General features: G+C 36.5%; 2 protein-coding genes across 4 annotated transcripts; one reads left to right on the top strand and one right to left on the bottom strand.

Moving 5' to 3' along the window:
• Nucleotides 1–451: 451 nt before the first annotated feature.
• Nucleotides 452–11,971, bottom strand: LOC127969725 (cadherin-related family member 1-like). 3 transcript variants are annotated; one of them, XM_052571793.1, is made up of 17 exons: nucleotides 11,570–11,938; nucleotides 10,780–10,875; nucleotides 10,326–10,471; nucleotides 10,189–10,239; nucleotides 10,014–10,103; nucleotides 9,763–9,867; nucleotides 9,557–9,676; nucleotides 9,256–9,399; nucleotides 8,598–8,676; nucleotides 8,363–8,463; nucleotides 7,899–8,102; nucleotides 7,247–7,399; nucleotides 6,626–6,790; nucleotides 5,472–5,539; nucleotides 3,196–3,424; nucleotides 2,858–3,112; nucleotides 452–1,805 (listed from the first exon to the last, which is right to left on the bottom strand). In XM_052571793.1, exons 1-17 carry the CDS (start codon nucleotides 11,628–11,630, stop codon nucleotides 1,254–1,256), a joined length of 2,619 nt encoding a protein of 872 aa, XP_052427753.1. In that variant the 5' UTR covers nucleotides 11,631–11,938; the 3' UTR covers nucleotides 452–1,253. The 3 variants fall into 3 exon arrangements, with proteins under 3 accessions (XP_052427753.1, XP_052427754.1, XP_052427755.1); XM_052571794.1 differs by having other exon boundaries at nucleotides 9,781–9,867; nucleotides 11,570–11,936; XM_052571795.1 differs by having other exon boundaries at nucleotides 1,664–2,589; nucleotides 11,570–11,971.
• A 2,585-nt stretch (nucleotides 11,972–14,556) lies between these two features.
• chst3a (carbohydrate (chondroitin 6) sulfotransferase 3a) lies at nucleotides 14,557–23,101 on the top strand. Its single transcript, XM_052571796.1, has 3 exons — nucleotides 14,557–14,998; nucleotides 19,772–19,957; nucleotides 20,042–23,101. Exons 2-3 carry the CDS (start codon nucleotides 19,878–19,880, stop codon nucleotides 21,204–21,206), a joined length of 1,245 nt encoding a protein of 414 aa, XP_052427756.1. The 5' UTR covers nucleotides 14,557–14,998; nucleotides 19,772–19,877; the 3' UTR covers nucleotides 21,207–23,101.
• Nucleotides 23,102–23,856: the final 755 nt, after the last annotated feature.

The following is a 23,856-nucleotide window of genomic DNA, read 5'->3' as shown; positions in this document are numbered from 1 at the left end:
CAGTGCTGCTTTTAGTATCTGAAAACAGACTTTCCTCATCACAGCAGTTTTGCCACAGAAAGCCAAAAAATGACAACCCATAATTTGTGTTTTAAATAATAACCAAAATCTGAAAAAGAACAAGCACATCAAATCACAGCTGCACATGATAAGTTTCTGGAGTCACATTACTCATTAAAAAAATATTTGTTAAAAACAAAACAAAAAAGTATCTAAAATAACATCTGGGTTTTAAAATCTGTTTTAAATAAAGAGAAAAAAGATTAAGGTCACCAACTGCAGTTACTGCACCATCAGACCATATGACAAAATGCAAAATTTAAAATAAAATATCATTTTTCTCAGTCGTATATTACACTGAAAATGCAACAAACACAAAGCTGTAAGATAACATTCAAAGCAGTTTCATATCACAGACACAGCTACAAATAAATACCAATGAAACAACACATTTGAATTAAATATCAGTTTATTTACAAAAGGATGAATATAAACAAGAGATCACTCCAACAATTATTTGACATTGAATACTGAACTGCATGAACACTGACAAGGTACATTAAATTGATGAAACATTGCACAAACTGATAAGGTAACACTGCTTTTCCTTACTGAAGGACAGAAAGATGACTATTTACTCAAATCACAATATAATATTGCAACCATTTTTGATTTTCAGGGGTCCATCGGTCAAAATCATTTACTAAATAAACCAGGAAATCAATGCTCATAATTTGGCATTGTTATTGTTCGTTCAAGGTCCAAAAGATATTATATGAGACCTAGAATGCATATATTTACTGGCCTCAGTGACATGTATTTTTGAAAGAAAAAAGAAACTATTCCCTTTTAAAAAAATAAAAAATAAAAACATTTAGCACATACTACACGATTTTGAAGAATGAAAAACTCAAACTCCTTGCCAGTTATCAACAGTAAAAAAAAAAAAAATTCAGAACCAGAGTAAATGTTTAACAATTGCTTTCCATCCAGAAGAGGGCAGAACACAGTGTCCTAGTATGAGCAGGGTGTTAGTCTTGGCTAGTGACACTTTCCCTCAAGTCCACTAGGTTCAACCAGCAATCCCAGCTAAACTCTCCATGCATAAGACAAGATACTGTAGTAAGAATCTTCAAGATCTGGCCATGTTTAAATCTTGCCTGAAATCTCATTTGTCAGAAGAAACATGACAGAGAATTGGCAGAGGGACACATCTTCTCTCCATTGAACACTGGTATTCATATTCATGCATTCTAGCAGTATCGGTTTGCCATGTTTTTCTGCTCCAGTCTAAGTTTGAGTTCAGAAACCAGTGCTGTGTTGACAGGATTGTCTTTACCCCTATGAGATCTTTTCTTTGTCTTGGAGGCCACTGAGGCAGAAACTGTAGGTAGCGTCCACTCCCGGTCACCTTGTCTATAGTGACTTGGCAATGGCGGGGGCATGACAGGGGCGTGAGGAGGCGACGGAGGGGCTCGATGAAAACGTCCTTTGACATTATTGTTACAGTTGATATTGTCTCCTGTAGGGATATCCAGATCCTCATTTCTAAACTTACCTCCACAACATTCCTCTCTGAATGGTTGCTGGAAGTCGTCTTGTCTCCGGGGTTTACGCTTCCTTCGTATGATGCGACGGGAGGGTAGGATCTTATTGGACTTGACATTTCTCATGTATATAACAGTAGAGATGAAGACTGTCACAAAAACCATGATTAAAATTACACCACTGACCAAGCCTAGGAATTGCATGGGATTTTCCCTACTTCTCAATAAAAAGGACGTCAAAGGTCCCTTGAGTTGAGTCTGTAAAAGAGCACAAAAAGAAATCAAGTCCATAGGACCCAAGGATGATGTACTATAGGCTTCTTGCTGTTTGGTCAGAGACACATGGTGAAAGTGAGGCAAATAAATATCTTAACTCCCAGAGAGGCCAACAGCATTTAGCACAGCATACTTGAGTCAAATGTACGTAGACTCAGTACACTGTATGGGTTAGAAAGCACTGCATGGCATCTCAATAGCTGTAACAGATTGATAACAATTGATTTGGTGATTTATAAATTCTGTTAAAGACTAAATGGATTTGAATGTTTAAACAGAGTCTGGTTGCACAGTAAGACAAGATCAGAAGGGTTGAATGAGGCACCCAGAATTACGACCATGCAGCCTCATTTTTATCATCTCAAAAACAAAAAAGTATGTAGACTGAATTTTGTTTTGCAGCCACATAAAAACAAAGTAAAAGCTATTATTCTGAAAAATGCTTTAACTGTGCTTGTGTACTCTTTTACAGACTTTTTACTTGCTTTTAAACAACAGTAAAATCATGTAAGGACGGAAAAATATAAAGAAGAACGCTAAGTATTGGTGTCGGTGTCAAAGTGTCTGATGGTCAGTGCCTCCTATTAATCTTTCTGATCTTGCCCCTTGCCTGAACCCGGGACTTTTTCACAGATTTCCAGAAAATTATGGTGGATATGAAAATGGTCAGACAGATGGCGAGGACTACAGTGCTCAAACAAATCCCGAAAACAGTCCAGGGCCGAGTTCTCAGACTCAAGAAGTATGAAATCATTCTGGATTTGATCTGTAAAGCACAGAATAACACAAGACGCACACTAGATTTGATAAGAGGTTGGCTTACAATACAGCATGATTCAGTTGTATTTTTCTTGTATGCATTTAAGAGATTTAGAATATGGTATCTTTTCTGGTTTTCATGTGGAATTACGTGACTGTCAAAATGCATAAATGAGAAGGTCTCTCAATCATATTTTCTTATGTACATTATATACATTAATATTTGAAATTAATAGGATTCTGAGAAAAAAAAGCATTTATGAAGACCCACTTACCGCTTCTGTGATGTCAATCTTTACAACCGTGGTGGTGCTGAAGGATGGTGAGCCTCTGTCTTTGGCTTGAACAACCACAGACCAGGTACAGTCTTTGTGATTGCTGATATTCTGGACTATGTCCATTGACTTAATGTACGGCTTCAACTTTATTTCTCCTGTGTCTGCATCAATGTCAAATATGTCATCTGGGTCAGACTTCATGATAGAGTATTCAATGACATTATTGGGCTCTTCTGCATCTTCATCAATCGCCTACAAATAATCAAACACAGTCAACTGACAAGTGTTCTATTAGAAAAGCAAACATAACATGCAATACAACAAATATAGCTAACCTCTATTTTCACTGGTGCCCCAATCACCATTGTCTTCTCTAGAGAGTTTTCATTAAATGCTGGTGAATGGTCATTGAGGTCCATAATGGTGACAAAGACTTCTGCAAGGCTGTATTTTCCGTCAGTGTCTTCGGCTTTTACATAAAAGTTATACTTGGATTTGACCTCTGCATCCAGACTGGCCCAGGGCTGAGTGTAGATGATTCCAGAATCAGGCTGAATGAGAAACCTTGGGAAAAATATGAAACAGGAAATGAGCTTTATAGGGATAACCAGGATTACACAGAGCTTGTTGTTCAGGGAGATGTTAACATGATTTAAAGCTATCGGAACACAATACAAATGAGTCACTGGTACTCTATCTATTTGAAAACTGTCATTTATACTTATTGTAAACAGAATGAAATTGTTTATACACTAATGTTCAAACATTTAGGGTTGGTAAGATTGTATTTGTGTTTGAAAGGGTGAATTTATTTGATAAAAAAGTACAGTAAAAACTACTGTTGTGAAACATGTAATTTTAAACAGCTATTTCCTATATGAATTTATTTTGAAATGTAATTTATTCTTGTGTGAGTGAGAGAGTGAGTGAGTAAGTAAATGAGAGAGTGAGTGAAATAGTGAGTGTGTGAGTGAATGAGAGAGTAAGTAAATGAGAGAGTGAGTGAATGAGAGAGTGAGTGAATGAGTGAGAAAGTGAGTGAGTGAGAAAGTGAGTGAGTGAGTGAATGAGAGAGTGAGTGAATGAGTGAGAAAGTGAGTGAGTCAGTGACTGAGTGAGAGAGTGAATGAGTAAGTAAATGAGAGAGTGATTGAGTGAGTGAGTGAGAGTGAATGAGAGTGAGTGCATGAGTGATTGAGTGAGTGAGTGAGTGAGTGAGTGAGTGAGTGAGTGAGTGAGTGAGTGAGTGAGTGAATATGTGGATGAGTGAATGAGGGAGTGAGTGAATTAATTAATTAATGAATAAAATAGAATTTTACTGACCCCAAACAATATATAGTGTATGTACATACTGCTCTGTTTCACCAGCCCAACACAGCAATTATGGCAACTAATATTAGCTTAGACAAAAATAGTTTGGACTACCTTTTTTGTCAAAATGAAAGTTTTTGGAAGATCTGTCTAGTTAAATTTTTTCTGTCTAGTTAAAATTTTTACTACATTAATATTTAATTATTTTTGGTGGCAAAAATATATGCTGCACCTTTAAGTGAGGCTGTTACATGAGCAGGAGAACAGTCTATTTCCTGCCCAAATCCCATTAGTGGATTAACCAAGATGGAGGGCTAGTTAACTCTTTGTTTGCAGTGCTTTAGAAATTTAGTTTCATTTATCTACTGCTGATTCTGAATAGATAAATGTTGGTGTCATTTGCTGAAGTATATTATATATTATTTAATTACTGAAGATGAGATAAAATTGGTTGAAAGAAACTGGAATGAATAGAATGAATAGAATGAATGAATATATGAATTATGCATTTATGTAGCACTTGATTGTGTATTGTTGTACACCCAAAGCACTTTACAATCATGTGTGTGTGGGAGGGTGGGGGAGGGGTCAGTTAAATAAAATGAAACACAAGCTGGTATTAACAGACTGTGTGGTCTTTCTGTCAGAAACCAAACAGAAAAGATCCCACACTCATTCAGCCTTTCCAATGAAAGCAGGAGAAAGATTTAACATTTCTGATGTGCCAACAAACCTTTATTTATACATTCATATGGTTTGTATTTATGTGTTTATGCTCTACAAAATAAGAAGTATGCTACTATCAGAGATTATGAATCTGTCTCTGAGTTTAGGAAGCTTGAAATGGATTTATTAAATTAGGAATCTAGAAGAGCAGGAGGACTGAACCCTCTACCAAGACGACAAGACTATTTTAACTATTTGTGCGGCGACTATGGAATATAATAAAAGAAAAGAAAATGGCATCCTCTTGGGTACAGCAAGTCCTTACAGCTTGTCTTACAACAACATGAAAAGTTATTGGAGGTTGAATTCTGTCTAGCTTTAGTATCTTTAGGCTGTGTGTGATGAATTGGGGTGAGCTTACATCCCTCCTGTTCTCCCTCTCACTAAACAGTTTATGTTTAGTTTTTGCGTTAATGATGTTGCATAAGCGACTGTTTGTTTTTTTTCATATAGTTTATTCCAGTCTACTGGCGTTGCATCAGTAGGGTCTCTACAGCTTACTAGTCTTTCAAAAGACCACACACACTCTGAAAACAAAAGGGAAATAAACATGAAAGGGGGGCAGGGTACTCACAGATCCGCTCCTGAGCCATAGATGGAGTATTTGACCACACCCCAAAGACCAGAATCAGGATCAGTCGCCTGCAGAGAGAATAAAGAGCAAACATCATCCACTGGCATCTGTTCCCACATATAACTGTAATGCCAACATCTACGTAACAGAACAGATGACATTTTGAGCCAAAAGGCAGAACATTAGGAGCAATGTGGGATTTGTTAATCTGACCATTGCCATTGCCAGGCTTTAAAAAAAATAGTGAGGTCCGAGGGGTGGGGGTGTTAAAGAATTGTGCTATAATAAACCCTACAAATTCAACTCATTATGTACACTATAAACACTTTAAAAGTGACAGATGTGTAGATGTTTGTGAAAGATGTTTTCTCTGTTTTGGAGGGATGATAATTCTTATACCCAATTTATAGAATCAAAATTTGTTAATACTTTTCTATAGTAAAGGGGTGGATAATTTTATCAGTTGTTTATTATTCTTATTATAAAAAAGAACAGCATCAATTTATACACACACACACACACACACACACACACATACTAAGATTTAGGAAAAGATTAGTCAATTAAATAAAGGATTATAAATTTGATATATGTATAAAATAATATAAATGTATAATAATTTATATAATTTACTAACCTTTTCTTAAATCTTAGTTAGTATAGTGCTTTTTACCCATTAAGGCCTATTGTTTTTAGATAGATGATAAAAATACATTCACTACAATGTGATGGTTTACATAAAATGAAAATAAAAAAGACATTTGTGCATGAAAAGTATCATACTGTAATTTAAGAACTATTATAATTTTGTTCAGTATTTTGACACAAAAAGAGATGTGATGTTATTGCCACCTGAATGCTATAATGATATGACCACATCATGATATTTTTGTCTATTAAAGCTCAAATCTGGGATTTTAGTGTTACACAACTGAATGAAAATGATAGCCATCTGGCAGCTTACTACGTAATAGACTGTTTAGCAGGCACTTACATACTGAGCGTGATTTTGGATTCTGATCCAACCCCTCACATGTTATATTTAGATTAATAATGGGTCTTTTTTCTGTAACAGAGAACAGTCTGGAGAGGATGACAAACATGTTAAGCTTAAGCTTTTTGTGCGTATATTGTCTAGAGTGTTCTGTACTCACTGTCACAGACACAACACTGGATCCTCCGGGTGAATTTTCTGGAATCCGGGCGATGTAAAAATCAGAGGAGAATTTGGGAGCATTGTCATTGGTGTCTAGAAGATGAATGATTATGTCTGCCGTGGCACTGAATCTCTCAGGGGTGTCAATCTCTACAGCGAGGAGCTGGAAGCAAAAAGCATAATACATTTCTGCTACTGGTAACATATAACTGAACACCGATTAATACTTCTTAATGTATTATAACTGTGTTGGGTAATTCTCAGGCCATTTTCGTCTTATTTGTGTCCCTATACATGATTAAATTAAATTAAATGTATGCATTTCGCAGACGCTTTTATCCAAAGCGACTTGCAGTGCATCAGGCTATCAAATGAAATATTTAATTTGGTAAACTTCAGTTATCATTTAAGTCATGTTTTCATGTTCATACCACCATAACATTTGAAGAAAAAAGAAAAAAAAAGAGATAAGATGTACTTGTAGATGCAGAAGACCTTATGAAATTCTTATGAAACATATGCATGTCTGTGTTACCTAGCATATAAAACACATTTCTCAGTTCATTATTTATCCATGTACTATTTGTCCATGTACTATTCTACTCAAAATTATATTTACCTTAAATGTCAAGAACTGTGATTTCTCAAAATCCATTGCAGCAGAATCCTCTACCAGGACGGTGACTTGGGCTTCATTCAGGACGGTTTGAGGGACAACTCTCAACATGTGACCTGGGCCCACCAGTCTGAGGTGAAATTTTGCATTTGATCCCTGAAAACATACAATATAAACACAAAACTCGGCATGAGTTAAAACTATTTTAAATGAATGGCAAACAATGACTGTTAGGATGATCGGGATAACATCATCATTTCTGCAATTGTGAGTAATGAATTCTGCATCTCAATGTGACTAAATGCTGAATAACTAAAAATATTGCATAATATGACAAAAGATTAAAAGGGATCAACTGCTTGTTTGGGTGCCATCATATCGTTTATGTAACATAAATGACAATGTTTATTGCAACTGAACCCTACTCATGAAACTAATACAATAAACTGATGATGCCTTGTTGATTTTTAAATAATGGATGATCTGTACTACAAAATTACTCCAATTCAATCAACCTTTTATTAAATTCTCTTAAAACAAGGAACAGATAGACAGATTTTCTTTTATAAATCTATAAAAGTTTATAAATCTGCATGCACAAATTTTATCTATGACAAGCCTGTAACCTACTGCTGAAAAAAAAAATGCTACACACCTGGTCAGAGTCATTAACCGTAATTTTCAAGCCCCTCAGGAACTCTCCCTCTGGAGGATGCTCATACATAGTTAACTCAAACACGTTCTGTGGTCCATTTTCTCCAAAGAATGTAGGTGGATGGTTGTTCAGATCCACTACCCGAATAGTCACTGTGGTGACTGCAAAGTCCAAGAGTTTTCCTTCTGGACTGACCTCTAAAGCCTGAAAATTAAGACATTGTTGATTACATAATAATACTAAATTCATTTATACTATCCAGCAGTTTTTAAAAAGCATTGTTATATTAATTAGCTTGACATACTCTTGTAACAAGGATGCACGTTTTACTGTAGATAGATTCTAGTAATTGGCTTATTCCTGAAACTGGCTTACGCTCTGACTCAAGTCAGAGATCAGAGGGGCAGCAATGTCTAGTAACCAAACATCTGATGCCAGATAAAAACAGAAGCTGGAGATTTTACCTTGACTTTCATATTAAAGATTTCTCTCCTTAGTTCTGTGGGGTACACCTTCAGAGTGATACATCCACTGGATTTATTGATGGCAAAAACCCCATCTGCTCCTGAATAAATAGGTTGAGAATTTGCGGACATTTTGGCCAGTGGTGTGGAATTGAAACATCAAAATGTAATTTAATTCCAGTCATCATAGAGTGTGCGAAACAAATGCATTTTCATATGAACCAATAATACATACCAGATTCTATTGAATATATGATTGGATTTGGATTATCCATGTCTCCATCTTTGGCAAAAACTGTAAATATCTCAGATCCCTGTAGACAAAATGAGATCTTAGACAAGGAGAAGTAACGTTTGCATAGTTTGATATTTGGTAAAACCTGAAGTGATAGGGTAACATGTATTTCTAGAAAACATATGTAATTTTTCTTGATATTTGGTAGGGGATAAGCTATCATGTTGTTACAGCATGTGTGCAATAGTTCAGAATAGTCTTTTCCAGCTGATTTAAGCTGCATGTGCTGCTCCACAAATATATTAGCAAGTTAGCAAACTGTAATGTGGACAACCTCTACTACTTCTTTTATTCAGCAAGAATTGATCAAAATTGACAGTTAATACACTTATGTTACATAAGATTTATATTTCAAATAAAAGCTTGTCAAATAATAATAAGACATAGATTTAGAATTCAGAAAAATGGAGCAATGGCTGCTTAAAATTCAGCTTTGCATAACAAAATTAAATTACATGTAAAAAATATATAAAAATATATATTTTAATACACAATATTCCTGTTTTACAGTATTTGTATATGACACATACATTAACATTTAGGTTTGAGTAGTTAAACACGTTAAATCATTCTGAAGTGTGTTATGATGGATACTCACAGGCGAGGAGACCTCATAGACATATCCAAAGTAAGGAGTCCCAACAAACACAGGGGGGGTGTCTTGAATGTCAATCACATTTATTGTTAAAGTGGCAGATGATGACATCACTTGTTGCTTGCCCTTGTAAATGCCACCTCCATCCTGAAAACAGAATTTACCATTATTTCCTATATCATTAGGAGACAAGAAATAATAATAGCCTATGCATTAAAATGAAGATCAGTTGGAAAGGTCTAATGTAAATGAAAAACTAAGCTTTAACTGGTAAAATAAGTAGAACAAAATTATGTTGTCTCACCTTTGCTACCACAGTGATGAAGTGTGTGCGGGATTTCTCATAATCGAGGGTTTCACCTGGTTTTATCCGCAGCACGCCACTATGGTGGTCAATGGAAAATTTTGTGCTCGGTTCACTGCTCTGGATTTAAGAACAAAAAGAGATTCTAATGAACCTGTGCATAAGGGAGGGAAAAGAAAAACTATTTTTCAGATTTGATTTCTCACCCTGATGCCAGATGTTACCTGGAGGAAGTAAGTGACTGATCCTCCTGAGCCGGTGTCTCTGTCCACTGCCTGCACTTTATAGATGCTACTCCCAGATGTAGTGTTCTGTGCACACACACATATAAAGTTTCCACAGAGATCACATTCAAATCAAAACCATTTTTGATGGCCAGGTAGTTTCAAAAACATATTTTACGGAACCTAAATGATGCAATAAAGTATAGTTTAAAAAAAGAGACATAATTGCTGACCTCTGGCACATCTAAAATGGAAGGCATGTTCTGAAACTGTGGTCTCTCATCATTGGCGTCCATGACAAAAACTGAAACCTTTTCAGTTACCTGACATCACACAAGAGCATTAGAAAGTTCTATTCAAAACTCATAACATACACCGGATAAGACTCATAAATCATCAAATGCTTACTTTATTAAGGCCATCTGAGATACTGACAAAGACTTCAATCTCATCTTGTGCCTGTGGAAATAAAAAAGATGTGCTATACAGTAACATCACTGTATTATTCTAAGCACATTTAAAAGATTAAACATTTTGAAATTTACCTCTCTGTCGAGTTCCTCTATTAAAGTTACTGTTCCAGATTTGGGATGAACACGGAAATATTCTTTGGATCCGGGTTCAAAGGTCAATCCATACTTTACTGGCTGGCCTTCTGAGTCAGTTCCATTAAGAACATATATCTGTGTTCCTGTTATATACATTTGTACAGTAAGTAGTTATTTCTGTGCTTTTATAATTCACACCAGTCAAAACGACCTCTACAGCAGTGGTTCTCAATTAGAGGCATCAAGAAGATGTAAAATAATCTAAAACAACCTTAAACTACTGGATGGTCATTGGGCCTTTGAAAATACCGCAATCAACAACCAAACTCAAAGGGCAAAATCACCAAACCGCATCAAGCTCTTTTGAAAACGGCAGTCCCCATGTTAATGAGGTTTACACCTAGCCAGAGTGATATTAATATAATCAGATGGTACAAAAATGTTACCGTACCTTTTGGTGTATCCTCTGAGAGATTTAACAGTGCCATATTACCGTTGTTACTGTTAGGCCCATTATCATAGAAATAGGGTGCGTAGTCAGCCTGTGCTGTAAACAACAATGAGATATCACAATAAAATTCTGCAATTAACAGTGTAACATAACCAGACTTTTAAGGACAAGACATCATGTGCCTTCAGCAACGGTACCTATTACAATATTTGTCATTTTTCTGTCACAAGGTTGAACACACATGGCATAATGTAATAATACTAATGACTGTCTCTATCTACTTGTCTAGGATTACAGTTGTCTTACGTCATACATGCTTCAATATCTCCTGGTTTAGCAAAGGTATGTCACTATATAAATTCATTTATTAAATGAATTTGTATTTAAATGTAGATTTAGAGTTCGTTTTCTTTCAGGGAAGTCTCTATTTGCTCACATCCTACTGTCAATCAGAAATAAAGGTGATGCAAACGAGACAGAAAGGCCAAAGAAGTAGATTTCAAGATTATTTACATTAGTCAACAGTGTAACACAATCAAGTAACGCAGGGGTGGGGAGCGTTGATCCTGGAGGTCCGGTGTCCCTGCAGAGTTTACCTCCAACCCTAATCAAACACACCTGAACACACTAATCAAGCTCTTCAGGATACAGGTAGGTTTTTATTTTCAAGGTTGAAGCTAAACTCTGCAGGACAGTGGTCCTCCAGGATCAACGTTTCCCATCCTTGAAGTAAAGGACTGTTTAATCGCCTGGGCCACATCCATATTCAAAGATGCTGATGAATACATACCAAAGCAGAAATGTGCTAGCAGAAGAACTGATGAAAACTGCATTTCCAAATCATTCTTCATCCTAATAAAGCAAAGCAGTTACAGCAGACCAGACAGCGCACTAGTGAAGAGAGCTACGGCAGTGTCCTTCTGAGGGTGTTTATTTCAGATTGAGGAGAGCTAAGGCAGGTACTAAGAGCCTAATCCAATGACACGCCTTAACCCTTGAGCACATATTTAGAAGCCCATCTTTGCAGCACAACAACTGATGGCCACTAGAGGGGTTCATATGTACTGTAGCACACCTGACCTGATATGACAGCTTAGAGACTCTTCTTAGTATTACTGAAATCCCACATTCGGAATGCTGGAGCTCTGTCACAAAGGAACAATCACTAATGATTACTGAAGGAATATTATGAAAACAGTCACCTAATTTTTAGAGTAAAACTTTAATTATTTTTTTGTGAATGAATGAATAAATAAATAAATAGCTTGTTCGTAAGCATTCATTGGACATTTTACAGGCCTTTTAGCAGATGAATTGTCTTAATCTCTTTGACAGTCCAGTTTATATTACAGAGCACATTCAAGTAACATTTAAAACAAAGTTATGTAATCTCATAATCATCAGCATTAGCAAATGCCTCGATCTCACTCTTTCACGAGCTTTATTATTAGAGATTTTTAACATTAAATTGAAGTTAAATGCTCAACAAAATCTTTTACAGTCAGGTTATAGTTTTTCTAGGTCAGAAGCTAATGAAGATGATTTAGTAGAAAACATAAGAATGACGAAAAAATATTTAAATGCATATAAATATAGCGTTCAAAAATATAAGTAAAAAAAAATATATTAAACAAATAAGAATGGATGAAAATGTATTACTGACTTCCAAATTGATCAGACTGCAAATTCTAATTCAGTTTAAAAATCCAGTTGCCATATAGAATGAAAACTGTTTTCGTATTACTTTTTGCTCAGATGAGCAGCTGTGCAGATCAGAAACACCTGCCAATTTACCTTCATCTACATTTGCGAATGTGGCTTTGCTTTCAGGTTTAATTTGTTTGGAGCAGGCAGATGGCAGGCAAGCAGATTAACCTACAATAATCCTTCATCATCGTGTAGTGCTCAGAGCCAGTCTACAGGGACACACAAACTAGAAGCGTCTCTGCATGTACACCACAGAAAACACTAGAATCTGGCAGATCTGGATATATCCATTTCCTTATATGACTTTGAAAATTTTGCCTTGTTAATGCTCATGATTTCCAGATTTGTTGCAAAGCCTTTGCTTTTTTTCGTATAATGAAATAATAAAGAATTATGATCATTTTGATAAATAATATTTAAAAACATGAAACGGTTTGCATTCCTGTTTGGTTTTACAATCAGAGGAAAATAGAAAAGTAGGTCAAAAATCCCATTTTATCCCAAGATTAACCCTGGAAATTTCTTGTATATTGTGATCATGTGCGTCAGTCATACATCAGCAGCATGGATTATATGAAAAAAATAGAAACCCTAAATGACAGACAGATTTGCCATTTATGCAATATATTATCATCTTCTTAAATCGGTTTCTGGCATGACTATAAAAGGTCTTAGATATCACTTTTTATTGTGATTATCCTGGCATGGTCTAAAATGGGACATAAAATATTTTACAATGGAAAGAAACCTCAAATGACATTCTGGGCCTATTATAGTGATTTTCGATTATAATTGCACTATTTTATACAAAATAAACAACAAATTCAAATTTCTACAGTAAATAACACATAAACAAGTCACTATGTGCAATTCATAGCCTATGTGGCTAAATTGGGACCATCAACTATTTGGAAAATTAACTAAAATATAATAATTGAATTTAAAGTAACTATGGAAATCCCAGTTCCAATATCAATGTGTAACTATTTAATATATAAAGATCTGAAATCTTCAGTCCACATGTTTGAATGTACTTCTTGGATTACAAATAAGTTTAGGATTGGATGCAATGTCTGGGTCATCAACATATTAGGGTCATTTTAATCTTGCAAACTTCAGCTCATCTGAAAATATATGATGTATTCTAGCTCAGAGTTTAAGCTTTTACATGGTTTTCCAAACCAATAATTTTTTTCTCATGTTTCTCCTATTAGCACAATATAGTTGGAGATGCCTAAACAAACGTGGTTCTGTTTTTAAGCTGTAAATAAAATTAGATACAAACAGCTATAACCTCAGTTTAAATAAGATAAGAACAGTAGCCTATCTCAAACACAATTATACTGCTTTGGCAGTATTTTGATAACACTTAACTTGGCAGTAGCTATTAGCATAGCCTTTATGCTACAACTGCAGCATAATTTGGCTATTCGACATCAAAAGCGATGGGAATGTGAATTTCATGTTAATATTTTATGTCACTGTAGTTTGTTAAAAATTGTAAATCACTGTAAATCACTGTTATAGTCACTGACACTGTACATCACCGCCCCCATGTGGTTACAAAACGTTAATGCTGAACGTTTCGGCTTTCCCTCGTGGCAGCGCTGGACATATGACTACTTCAACAGTTTATTTATTTCAGTTATCACATAGGGGTCATTCGGTGCACTACTGCATCGCATCAAGTACATGAAATGTAGCCTAAACGAAAAATAAAAATAAAAATAAATACACGAAACATACACGAAAATAAAAATAGGTAGCCTGTCTATAGCTATCTGGACATCACATGCTATACATTATAACTAATTACGGATTGTCAGCACTATATAGATAGATAAATAAATAAATAAATAAATAAATAAATAAACTAAAATACGCTTCTTTACACTGTTTAAAAGATACCATAATAATGTCTGGTTTACACTTCGACAATAAATGTGGTAGCATAATAAATCATGATTTTCGATAATTCCATTATTCATTCAGTGAGTGTACGAGTTCAGTCTCCGTGAACTAACGCAGTGTTTTATCCTAGATTTCAGACCCCTCGACTCCCCACTGCAAAAGGGGGATGCAGGAATCCACATAGGAGTGTCCCAGGGCCCTCCTCAAACAGAAAAGCCCTTGTGAACACTGACACTGGGGGTTCTTTCTTGACCACGTGACGTGTATCCAAGGATAGCCCAAACTTGGAAACCGCCGAGAAATGGACACGTTTCCAGCAAGCTGCACGGGAGAAAAGCGCAAATGGAGATAAATGAATAAGAGGCTTTCTTCAATGCCGTAAGAATCTGGAAATAGCTTTCGGACCATTCAACTTATGATTTACAGCAAAAGTTGGAACTTTCTTAAGAATGACCGTATTTATAGTTTAACTAGCGTTTTCACTCACGCACATAAGTGCAGTTCTTTTGGGTATTCACATTAAGCGCAGGAACAATGTGTACCAGACGCGATCATTCAGGATGCTCCAGATGAACTACTGGAGACCCGTTCAGTCTGTAAGGTAAGATTTCATGCAGTCTAGCTTTTTTACCGCAATCGCAGAGCATTAACTTTCGCCAAAGACCTGTAAATACTTCTACAGCAACATTACAATAGTATTCTTCGACTTTGTCCTTTTCTGTCGTTTTATTTATATCACACTGAACAATCAATCAATCAATCAATCAATCAATCAATCAGTCTGTCTAAATCAATCAATCTAGCTTCATATTAATCTGCTATGTGGTCAAAATTGAATCTAAACACGTATTTATTGTGTGTGACTATAGTCAAAGAACAGAACAGTTTTTTTTTTTTTTTTTTTTTTTTAAATGTGTCTATATTTCTTGAAAACAAAAACTAAAACACATTGTTGCTTCCAACTACTTTTTTTTATTTTTTTTTATCCAAATCTTCTGAATCTTTAATGAAATTTTAAGTGGTTAAAAAAAAGGAATGCATTTCTTGCTGCAGATTGTAAATTAACCACCATTTTGAACTGCAAACATTTAATTTATCATTTAACCAATTATCATTTATTTTTTAACTGCAACTGTCACTGTTACCTAGTAATTAGCCGTTATATTGGTGTCATCATACTCAGTCTCCTGCTAGTTCACACTGATTAGTTCAAACCAGCAAGTGAAAGTCATGGTGTGACCTTACTATGTGTGTGTGCGTGTGTGAGAGAGTGAGAGAGAGAGAGAAGCCATTTGGTGCCACGTCTCTTTAAGGTTTACATTTTGTGATATGTCCATGACAAAAACACCCCCTGTTCCTGTTCCCCTCCTCCACCGCTGCTGCAGCTGCAACTCGTGGGCCCAGGCGGCACAAGAGAGCCTGTCACTGGTGATAGTGGATTTATCTCATATAGAAGAACTCCAGCTAAACACTGCCTATCTCCCAGAAGGTGCCATCACGCACTGCTGAACCGCAAAGCGCTCCGTAATGAAACAAGACAAAAACACAAGGATGAAACATGCTCCCTGGCCCCAGACTGCACACACCTCTCTGATACCCATGCTAACTCACTTCCTGTGTCATGTTTTCTGACAGAAAATGCCACTAGATTATATCCGTGTAATACTCCTGGATAAAAAATTGGTGCTATCCCAAAGGTTTAAAATGATTGACCATATGCCACAGACCAGTCTGAAAGCATCAGATGCACTAGTTTATTCTAACAAGCTACTGATGTGTATCTTCCATCTCTGGGGAACAAATCAAATCAAAGTATTTTGTACACAATGGAAAATAAACCCAAACACTGCAACAGCAGGATTTATTTAAAAATAAATTCTAACACATTTATAAGGCTGTAAGATAAGTCATTAATGTAATTTGTATGGGAATGATGCACAGAGTGATGTCCGTTTCTGCTTGAGCAGATCATCAGATTTGTCAAATGCTTCAGTGGTTTTTGAATATGTAAAGATCTCAGCTCAACCGCCGTGCCTGACAGTTTGACGGCTGTGGCATAATAAGCCCACATAATTGGTTTATATTTACTTAGACTGCACACTATCATTCCTTGACGGCTCGAAAATTGTGTCATATCCTAAATGCTACTCTTTGTACAGACAAATTGCGTGGCATTTGCCTATGACAGTTTTCCCACTGGTACACGTCTTATTTTATGACTACAATATTGCACTGGCTCTCCTTGTGTTTTTAGCACAGTTTAGGAAAATGTCACATTCATAAAAGCCACTGTCTGGCAGAGGTCTAGTAGGTTTATTTGTAAAGATGTGATCTTGATATGGTCTGGATTAACCCCTGTCAATTGGTGTTATTTGCCTTGCTGTGAAGACAACACAATGCGTTATTGCTAGTAAACGACAGCTCTGAATAGAGCTACGTCAGGTTATGGTAGCTCACTAACTTAAAGCCAATGGGTGGGGTTATCTGGGGTCAAACATGCCCAAAACTACTAGTTTTATTGCACTACAACACCCCAGTATATTTGTAGTGTTAATGTAATGGTGTTGTTCATTTACCATTTCCTTTAAGAAACAGTTTCTTTACATTAGAAGTTTTTATACTTAATAAAGTCTGTTATTCATACACTAATACTCTTCTTAGGAACTGTCATTAGCATATTTAAACCTCTTAATTCAAATCTGTTACTATTCTGAATCTGGTGATATTATTTCAAACCATGTGTAGAAGACACTGAACCAATTCAAACCGTATAGCTAGCTCTCAAGAAATGAAAACCGTGTCAAACAAACAAAATTCCACCCACACCATATGGCTTCCAAGATTTAATGAAAGCATTACAGACTTGCTGCAACAGGAAATCAAAAAATATATTTTTTTTAAAGAAAAAAAAAAGGTTATTTCCTTTTGACTCTGCGGGTTATGGAGGCAGAAACATTCTTTGGCTAAGTTATGAGCTATTTTTATGTTTTATTTATTTTTTTGTGTGTGTGAAGCTTGAAGATCACGCCATTCTCATTCTAATAAAAATGTTATCACTTAAAATATTTAAAGGGGGGGTGAAATGCTCGTTTTTACTCAATATCCTGTTAATCTTGAGTACCTATAGAGTAGTACTGCATCCTTCATAACTCCAAAAATTCTCTATTATAGCTCTATTATATTCATAAGAGAAAGATAGTGTGTACCGATTTTTCCCGGAAAAACACGACCGGCTGGAGGCGTGACGTGTGGGCGGAGCTAAAGAATCACGAGCGCGAGTAGGCTTTTCTGTTGAGAGCGTTTGGAAGCTGTGACATTACCGTGAGGAAAAAAACATCCAAAACAAACCATGGCTAACAGTCAGATTCAGCGTATATTTATGATCCATTTATGAAATTTAACAAGAGCAGCATCAGCAAAGGTGTCTATATGTGGTATGTACTGAAACTGTATATATTTGCTTAGCGGTTTTGGAAAATGACTAAGTTCCACTTTAGGGTTGTCTTGCCCTGTTAACCAAAAACACACTCCTTTTGTGAAATTTCGCGACGCTTTCGCTCTGATCAGTGAAGTCTGTTGTGCTCTCATTGCTCTGCTATATGGGAGCGCGCGCTCTTCCGGCAGAAGTGCCCTTAGGACCCATATAAGGAAATTCCGCTCCATCTAACGTCACACAGAGCCATACTCGAAAAAAACTTTCCGAAACTTGTGACAAACCGGAAGTGACAAACCGGATTTCTGTTCCAAAAATACTCCTTCAAACGTACAACTTAATTTTTTTAACTTTGTGGCATGGGAATCCAACTCTTTAACAGTGTAAAAAACTCAGTATGCATGAAATAGCATTTCACCCCCCTTTAACATTTAATATAAACATGATATATTTATATATATATATATATATATATATATATATATATATATATATAATTACAGGATTAATATAGACTACCATTCAACATTTGTGGTCTGTAAGCTTTTTCTAAAAAAATATGCATTCTTTTATATGCTTCTTTTGTACTTAATATTCACTGAAGAATACTGAAAAAAATACTACTGTTTTTGCAAATAAAATGTTAAGCAGGACAACTGTTTAAAGCTAAATCATCCTATTAGAATGATTTCTGAAGGATCATGTGACAATGAAGACTACAGTAATGGCTGCAGAAAATTCAGCTTCCCCATCACATGAAGAAATAAAATTTTTAGATACTGTATCAAAATAGAAAACATCTATTTAAAATTCTAATAACATTTCACAATATAACTTTTTTTTTTACAAGCTCTTGGTGCATAAAGAAGATCTGTAAAGTTGCAAAGACTAAAGTCTCAAATCCAAAGAGATTCTTTATCAAAGTTAAGACTTTGCCATGCCCTCCTAAAACGGCTCGTTCAAACAAGCCCCAAATCTCTACATCACTATGTGGAAATATTTGTGTAATGCCACCCAAATGTTCATGCAAAGAAAGAAGGCATGGTTTCAGTAACTGCAGTTAGCATTGAAGCAGACATGTCCGGGAGATGCTCTGTGTATCTAGATTAAAGCAAAAGCACTTTATTTGGCCTTCTGAAAGTAGTTGCATTTAGGAATCATTTAGGTTACTTACAAAAGAATAGCAACCGTTTTGTGCGTCGCTTATGTGTGTGCACAAGCATGTGTGTGTGTGTGTGAGAGAGAGGGCCATATCACACACTGTGGAGTCAGCTGTCTTAACCGTCCGTGGCTTGTGTACTGCAAACACATACGAGCTTCATCACTGTGTCAGTTACGTGACTCTGTTAACTTTTAGGCTTGACTGGATGGTAAAACTAAGGACATTATTACCTTTGTAGAAAATGATGTGTTTGTGAGAGGCAAGACATAGAGGACCTACACTAATGTACAGTATTTGAAAAAAATTGTTTTTGCACATTAAATCATGTCAACATAATCTGTTACACAAAATGCACAAAATAATGTTCTTTAAAAAAGCATCATATGACTATAGTAATCTATTTGAATCTAATTCTATCATATTAAAAAGTAATCTATTTGACTACAAAGTTTTAATAATATTGTAAATACTAAAAGAAGTACTACTTTTGATGATTCTTTGTGATCCACAGAACACAGCAGTTACCAAAGAAAGACACTGTGTTCTGTGGATCATCTCTCATCATTCTACATTAGTGGAATTAGTGGACAGGTGATGACAGTGGAGGCTGCTTGTTTGGGAACAAAGCTGAAATTGTCTGTGTCTGCCTATACTCTCCTGTGCCAAACTGTATAAATCTGTCAGCACTTGGAATCAATACATAGGGCTGGTGTGTTGGTGAGTTTTATGTCTGTGTGGAAATGATGCCAAAACTCCTGTCTTGATTTTGTCTATTGCAGATGAATTGTAACCCAGGTTCTGACATGAGATGAACCCAAAACAGTTGGCAGCAGCGACAAATTAGCAGTCTGTGGAGGCATTTCCTAAATCAAAGTTCATTTGAGAATGAGGAACAAGTACGCAATCATCATTATCTGCATTGTGGCACTTGTCATTATTGAAAAAGAAAACAACATTATTTCAAGGTGAATACACCCCCCAAAATACAAATATTTATTGAAATGTGTTTTAAAAATGTTTTAATTTGACATCATTTTTTAAATGTACAGGGTCTCAGACAAGCTGACACTAATACGGACCCCACAGACAGAGCCTCCAGGGCCCTACAATGCTTCCAGCGCTCTGGTAGTAATGGACGACAACGGTTCCTATCCAGAGGACGGCATTCAGGCAGGCCGAAAGCACATCCTCTTGATGGCTACCACACGCACAGGATCTTCCTTCGTGGGCGAGTTCTTCAACCAACAGGGTGGAAACATGTTTTACCTCTTTGAGCCGCTCTGGCACGTGGAGAGGATGCTATCGATTGGCTCGAGTGGCACGAATGCAAGCACTTCTGTTTGGGTATACAGAGATGTCCTACAGCATCTCTTCTTGTGTAACTTCTCAATGTTGGAGCGCTTCATCAGCCCTCCTCCACAGGACCACGTCACCCCTGCCCTGTTCCGCAGAGAGTCCAGCAAGGCCTTGTGTGAGGAGCAAGTCTGCTCTCCGGTTGTAAAAGATGTTTTTGAGAGGTACCACTGCAAGACGAGACGATGCGGGCCACTCAATCTGACCTTGGCTTCTGAGGTCTGCTTAGGAAAACAGCACAGGGTGATCAAAACAGTGAGGGTCCGACAATTAGACACACTTCGTTCTCTAGTAGAGGACCCTCGGTTGGATATGACACTCATTCAGCTGGTAAGAGACCCTCGAGCCATACTGGCATCAAGGATGGTGGCCTTTGCCAGTAAGTACCAGAACTGGAAGAGCTGGGCAGTGAATGGAGACATTCCTATAGAGGACGAAGAGGTCAAACGTCTCGAAGGAAACTGTAACAATATCCGCATCTCTGCTGAGTTGGGCTTGAGCCAGCCCAAATGGCTGAAAAACCGTTATATGCTAGTACGTTATGAGGATATCGCCAGGTACCCCATGCAGAAAGCAGCAGAAATGTACAATTTCACAGGGATTCCGATGACGACACAAGCACGGGATTGGATTCTCAAAAGCACGCATGCGTCAACCGAGGCAAGTGGCGTGTATTCCACCCAAAAAAACTCTTCAGAACAGGTGGAGAAATGGCGGCTTAGTATACCGTTCAAACTGGCCCAAGTTGTACAGAAAGTTTGTGGGCCGACCATGAAACTTTTTGGGTATAGGTTTGTAGACAGTGAACAGACACTATTGAACAGATCTTTTAGTTTGCTTGAAGAAAAACAATTTATTTAGGCATGGATTACATTTTTTATGCATACATTGTTACAGGAAAACCAAGCGTGAAATGTGACAAGGTTTTGTTTTTATATGTGGACTAAAAACTATGCACAGCAGGGACACACTGGCACACTGTAGCACACTGGGATGCTGCTTATACTGAGGTACTTGTGGCATGCTTCACCTGAATTATTTAAACAAATCTGAAATTATGAGTGAATGATTGTAGATACCTTCATATGAAAAACAAAGTTTGATTAGGATAAAAAATCATCTGTACTAATAAGATGAGTCATAATGTGCCTGTGAATGTGCTTATTTGTGTGTGTCTGGAAACAGTGTTTCCTCTTTTCTCAAAAAAAGCTAAAAGATCATTATTACACAAGAGAAGTAAAACAAGCAGGCATCTTATTTATGTGTTATGCTGCTGCTAAAGTTATGTCTGGTCACTAGAGTCACTTCAAATTGCAAATTAAAGCCCAAAAGGAGTGTTGGCTTTGAGAGTTGTCGTTGATTTTTTTTAATGCATCTGGATATTACCAGATATTAACTGAAAAAAAAAATCCACTGTATAAGGCAGTCAGTATAAAAGGCAGCCTTTGACAGCCAGCTGTGATCCCAGAGTAAAATTATAGCATTATTCTCTAAAAAATGCACAATAGACCTTCATCCATGCACATTTGTAATAGTTTAGTATTTTAAACCTTTTTAAAACACACACAAAAAAAAATATAAGAGAGTAAAATAACACAACAACAATGGCAAAATACTGACGAAAACACCAACATATTCCAAGAGCATCTGCTCTTTGACCAGGTTTAAACGGAAAAAGCAGCAGCAGATTCTTCAGGACCTTCCAGTATTTTCTGGCTAGATTAATGGTAGACTTTTGAAAAGCAAAGCATTCTTAAAATAGCTGAATAGCATTTAGTTTCAACTACAGCCCTAATTCCAAAGCTATTTCAAACATCACATATGTTTTATTTTTAGAATGACCATCTGTGAAATATTGTTACATACATATGAAATCTAGACATTCTGGGAACAGTGATGTTTTTTCTGCCCACATAATTTTAAAATCTTATCTCAACAGATTTACTGAGAACCAGTGATGGTCTCTCTGCACAAATAAAAGACAAATGTTATCTCATCTAAATATTCACATCACCCTCAAACTATTTCCTGGACTTGGAGATCTAGTGTGCCAAAGCTTAGATGTCTGCATTTTTAACACAGTGGTTCTTTGAAAAGAGATACAGTAGTATCTTCATGCTTTATTTAAAGGTTTCATTTTCACTGCAAGGAAGCAGCACATCATGCAGAATACATTGTTTTTCACAGAAAGAGTTGCTTCTCCGAACAATAACACAAATTTATGTTTCTCTTTAATTGTACTGCTGCTATCTGTTTGCAACAATAAATAATTTAAGCTCATCTATTCCATTCACTGGCACTATAAGATAAATGTGCACTCAAGAGTCTAACATCTGTTAAGCAAGGAGCGAGAGAGTGTCTGCCTGTACACTAGTATTTCACAAAATATGGGTTTATTATGATCCACCATTATTGTAATGTCCCTTGAAATCATAATCCCTGATTTAATGAGTCCATAGGGAAATTTTGCATTGATAAAACAGTGAAGCTGCCACTCTGCTTCAGCGTATGCGCTGTGATCGTCACGTAGCTTTCGTGAAAGCTGACTTCAAACTGAAAAATCAGTTCTCTAAGTGTGTGATGTTGTAATGCTAAGCATAAAGTGTGATTTATACCTGCAGGACTTCTGTTGCTAGTTCATTTTGAGGACATATGCAAATCCATGTTTCATTGACACAGGACTTTTCCTCTCCACAAATCAATATCAAACACATCTCTGATGTTCATACATGCCATAAAAGGCCTATGAAAACAAATGTCACAGTATTTTTTCTTTAACTCGTTCTTGACTGATTCGGGACTACTATGAGAGCGTTGTGCAGTCAGGGCAACAGGAAATCAGCCTCGATGTGTATATGCATGTGTTCCACTCTCTCAGGATGTGCCACACCTTCTAAGTGGCGCTCTGTCCACACTAGGGCATAGACGGCCGTTGAACAGGCCTTTCATACTGTCTCTCCAAAGCTTCCAGTCTCTAAAGCACACAGCACTGCCTGTTTACGGCTCGGAGGCCTGCTAGCCTGAGCTGACTAATCATATGCAACACAGAGGGATTATTCCACTGACTCGAATTGACTCATTAATGCAAAAATAACGTCTAAAACCGGACAAAAAGGTATTTGTGAGGGGGGAAAATAGGATGTGTTTATGGAAAAAAATCCCTTTCAGGATATTTCTGAGTTGTTGCTTATTTATGCAATCTTGCGTCTCATTGCTAATGTTTATCTTTAGTGTCTGGTCGAAAACTGCACTGGAAAAGTGGGGGAAATACGTGGCTGGACCAGAGAGAGAGAGAGTGAGGGTGTGAGAGAGAGTTCTGACTTGTCTGCTTATGCCAATAATTACCATCAACAAACAATAAATACAGGGCCTGGAAAACCCTCCAAATGATTAAATTTCCATTCTTCATGATTTAAATACTTACAGTATATTGCTTAAAATTGCTGTTAATTACAGTGTATTGTGATGTATTGTGTATTGTGCAGTTGTGCTTTCAACCGCAATATTCAAA

The sequence above is a fragment of the Carassius gibelio genome, chromosome B13, assembly GCF_023724105.1.
Source record: "Carassius gibelio isolate Cgi1373 ecotype wild population from Czech Republic chromosome B13, carGib1.2-hapl.c, whole genome shotgun sequence".
NCBI lineage: Eukaryota > Metazoa > Chordata > Actinopteri > Cypriniformes > Cyprinidae > Carassius > Carassius gibelio.
The sequence above is the reverse complement of the archived record's forward strand: the minus strand, read 5'-3'. Positions and strand labels throughout refer to the sequence as shown.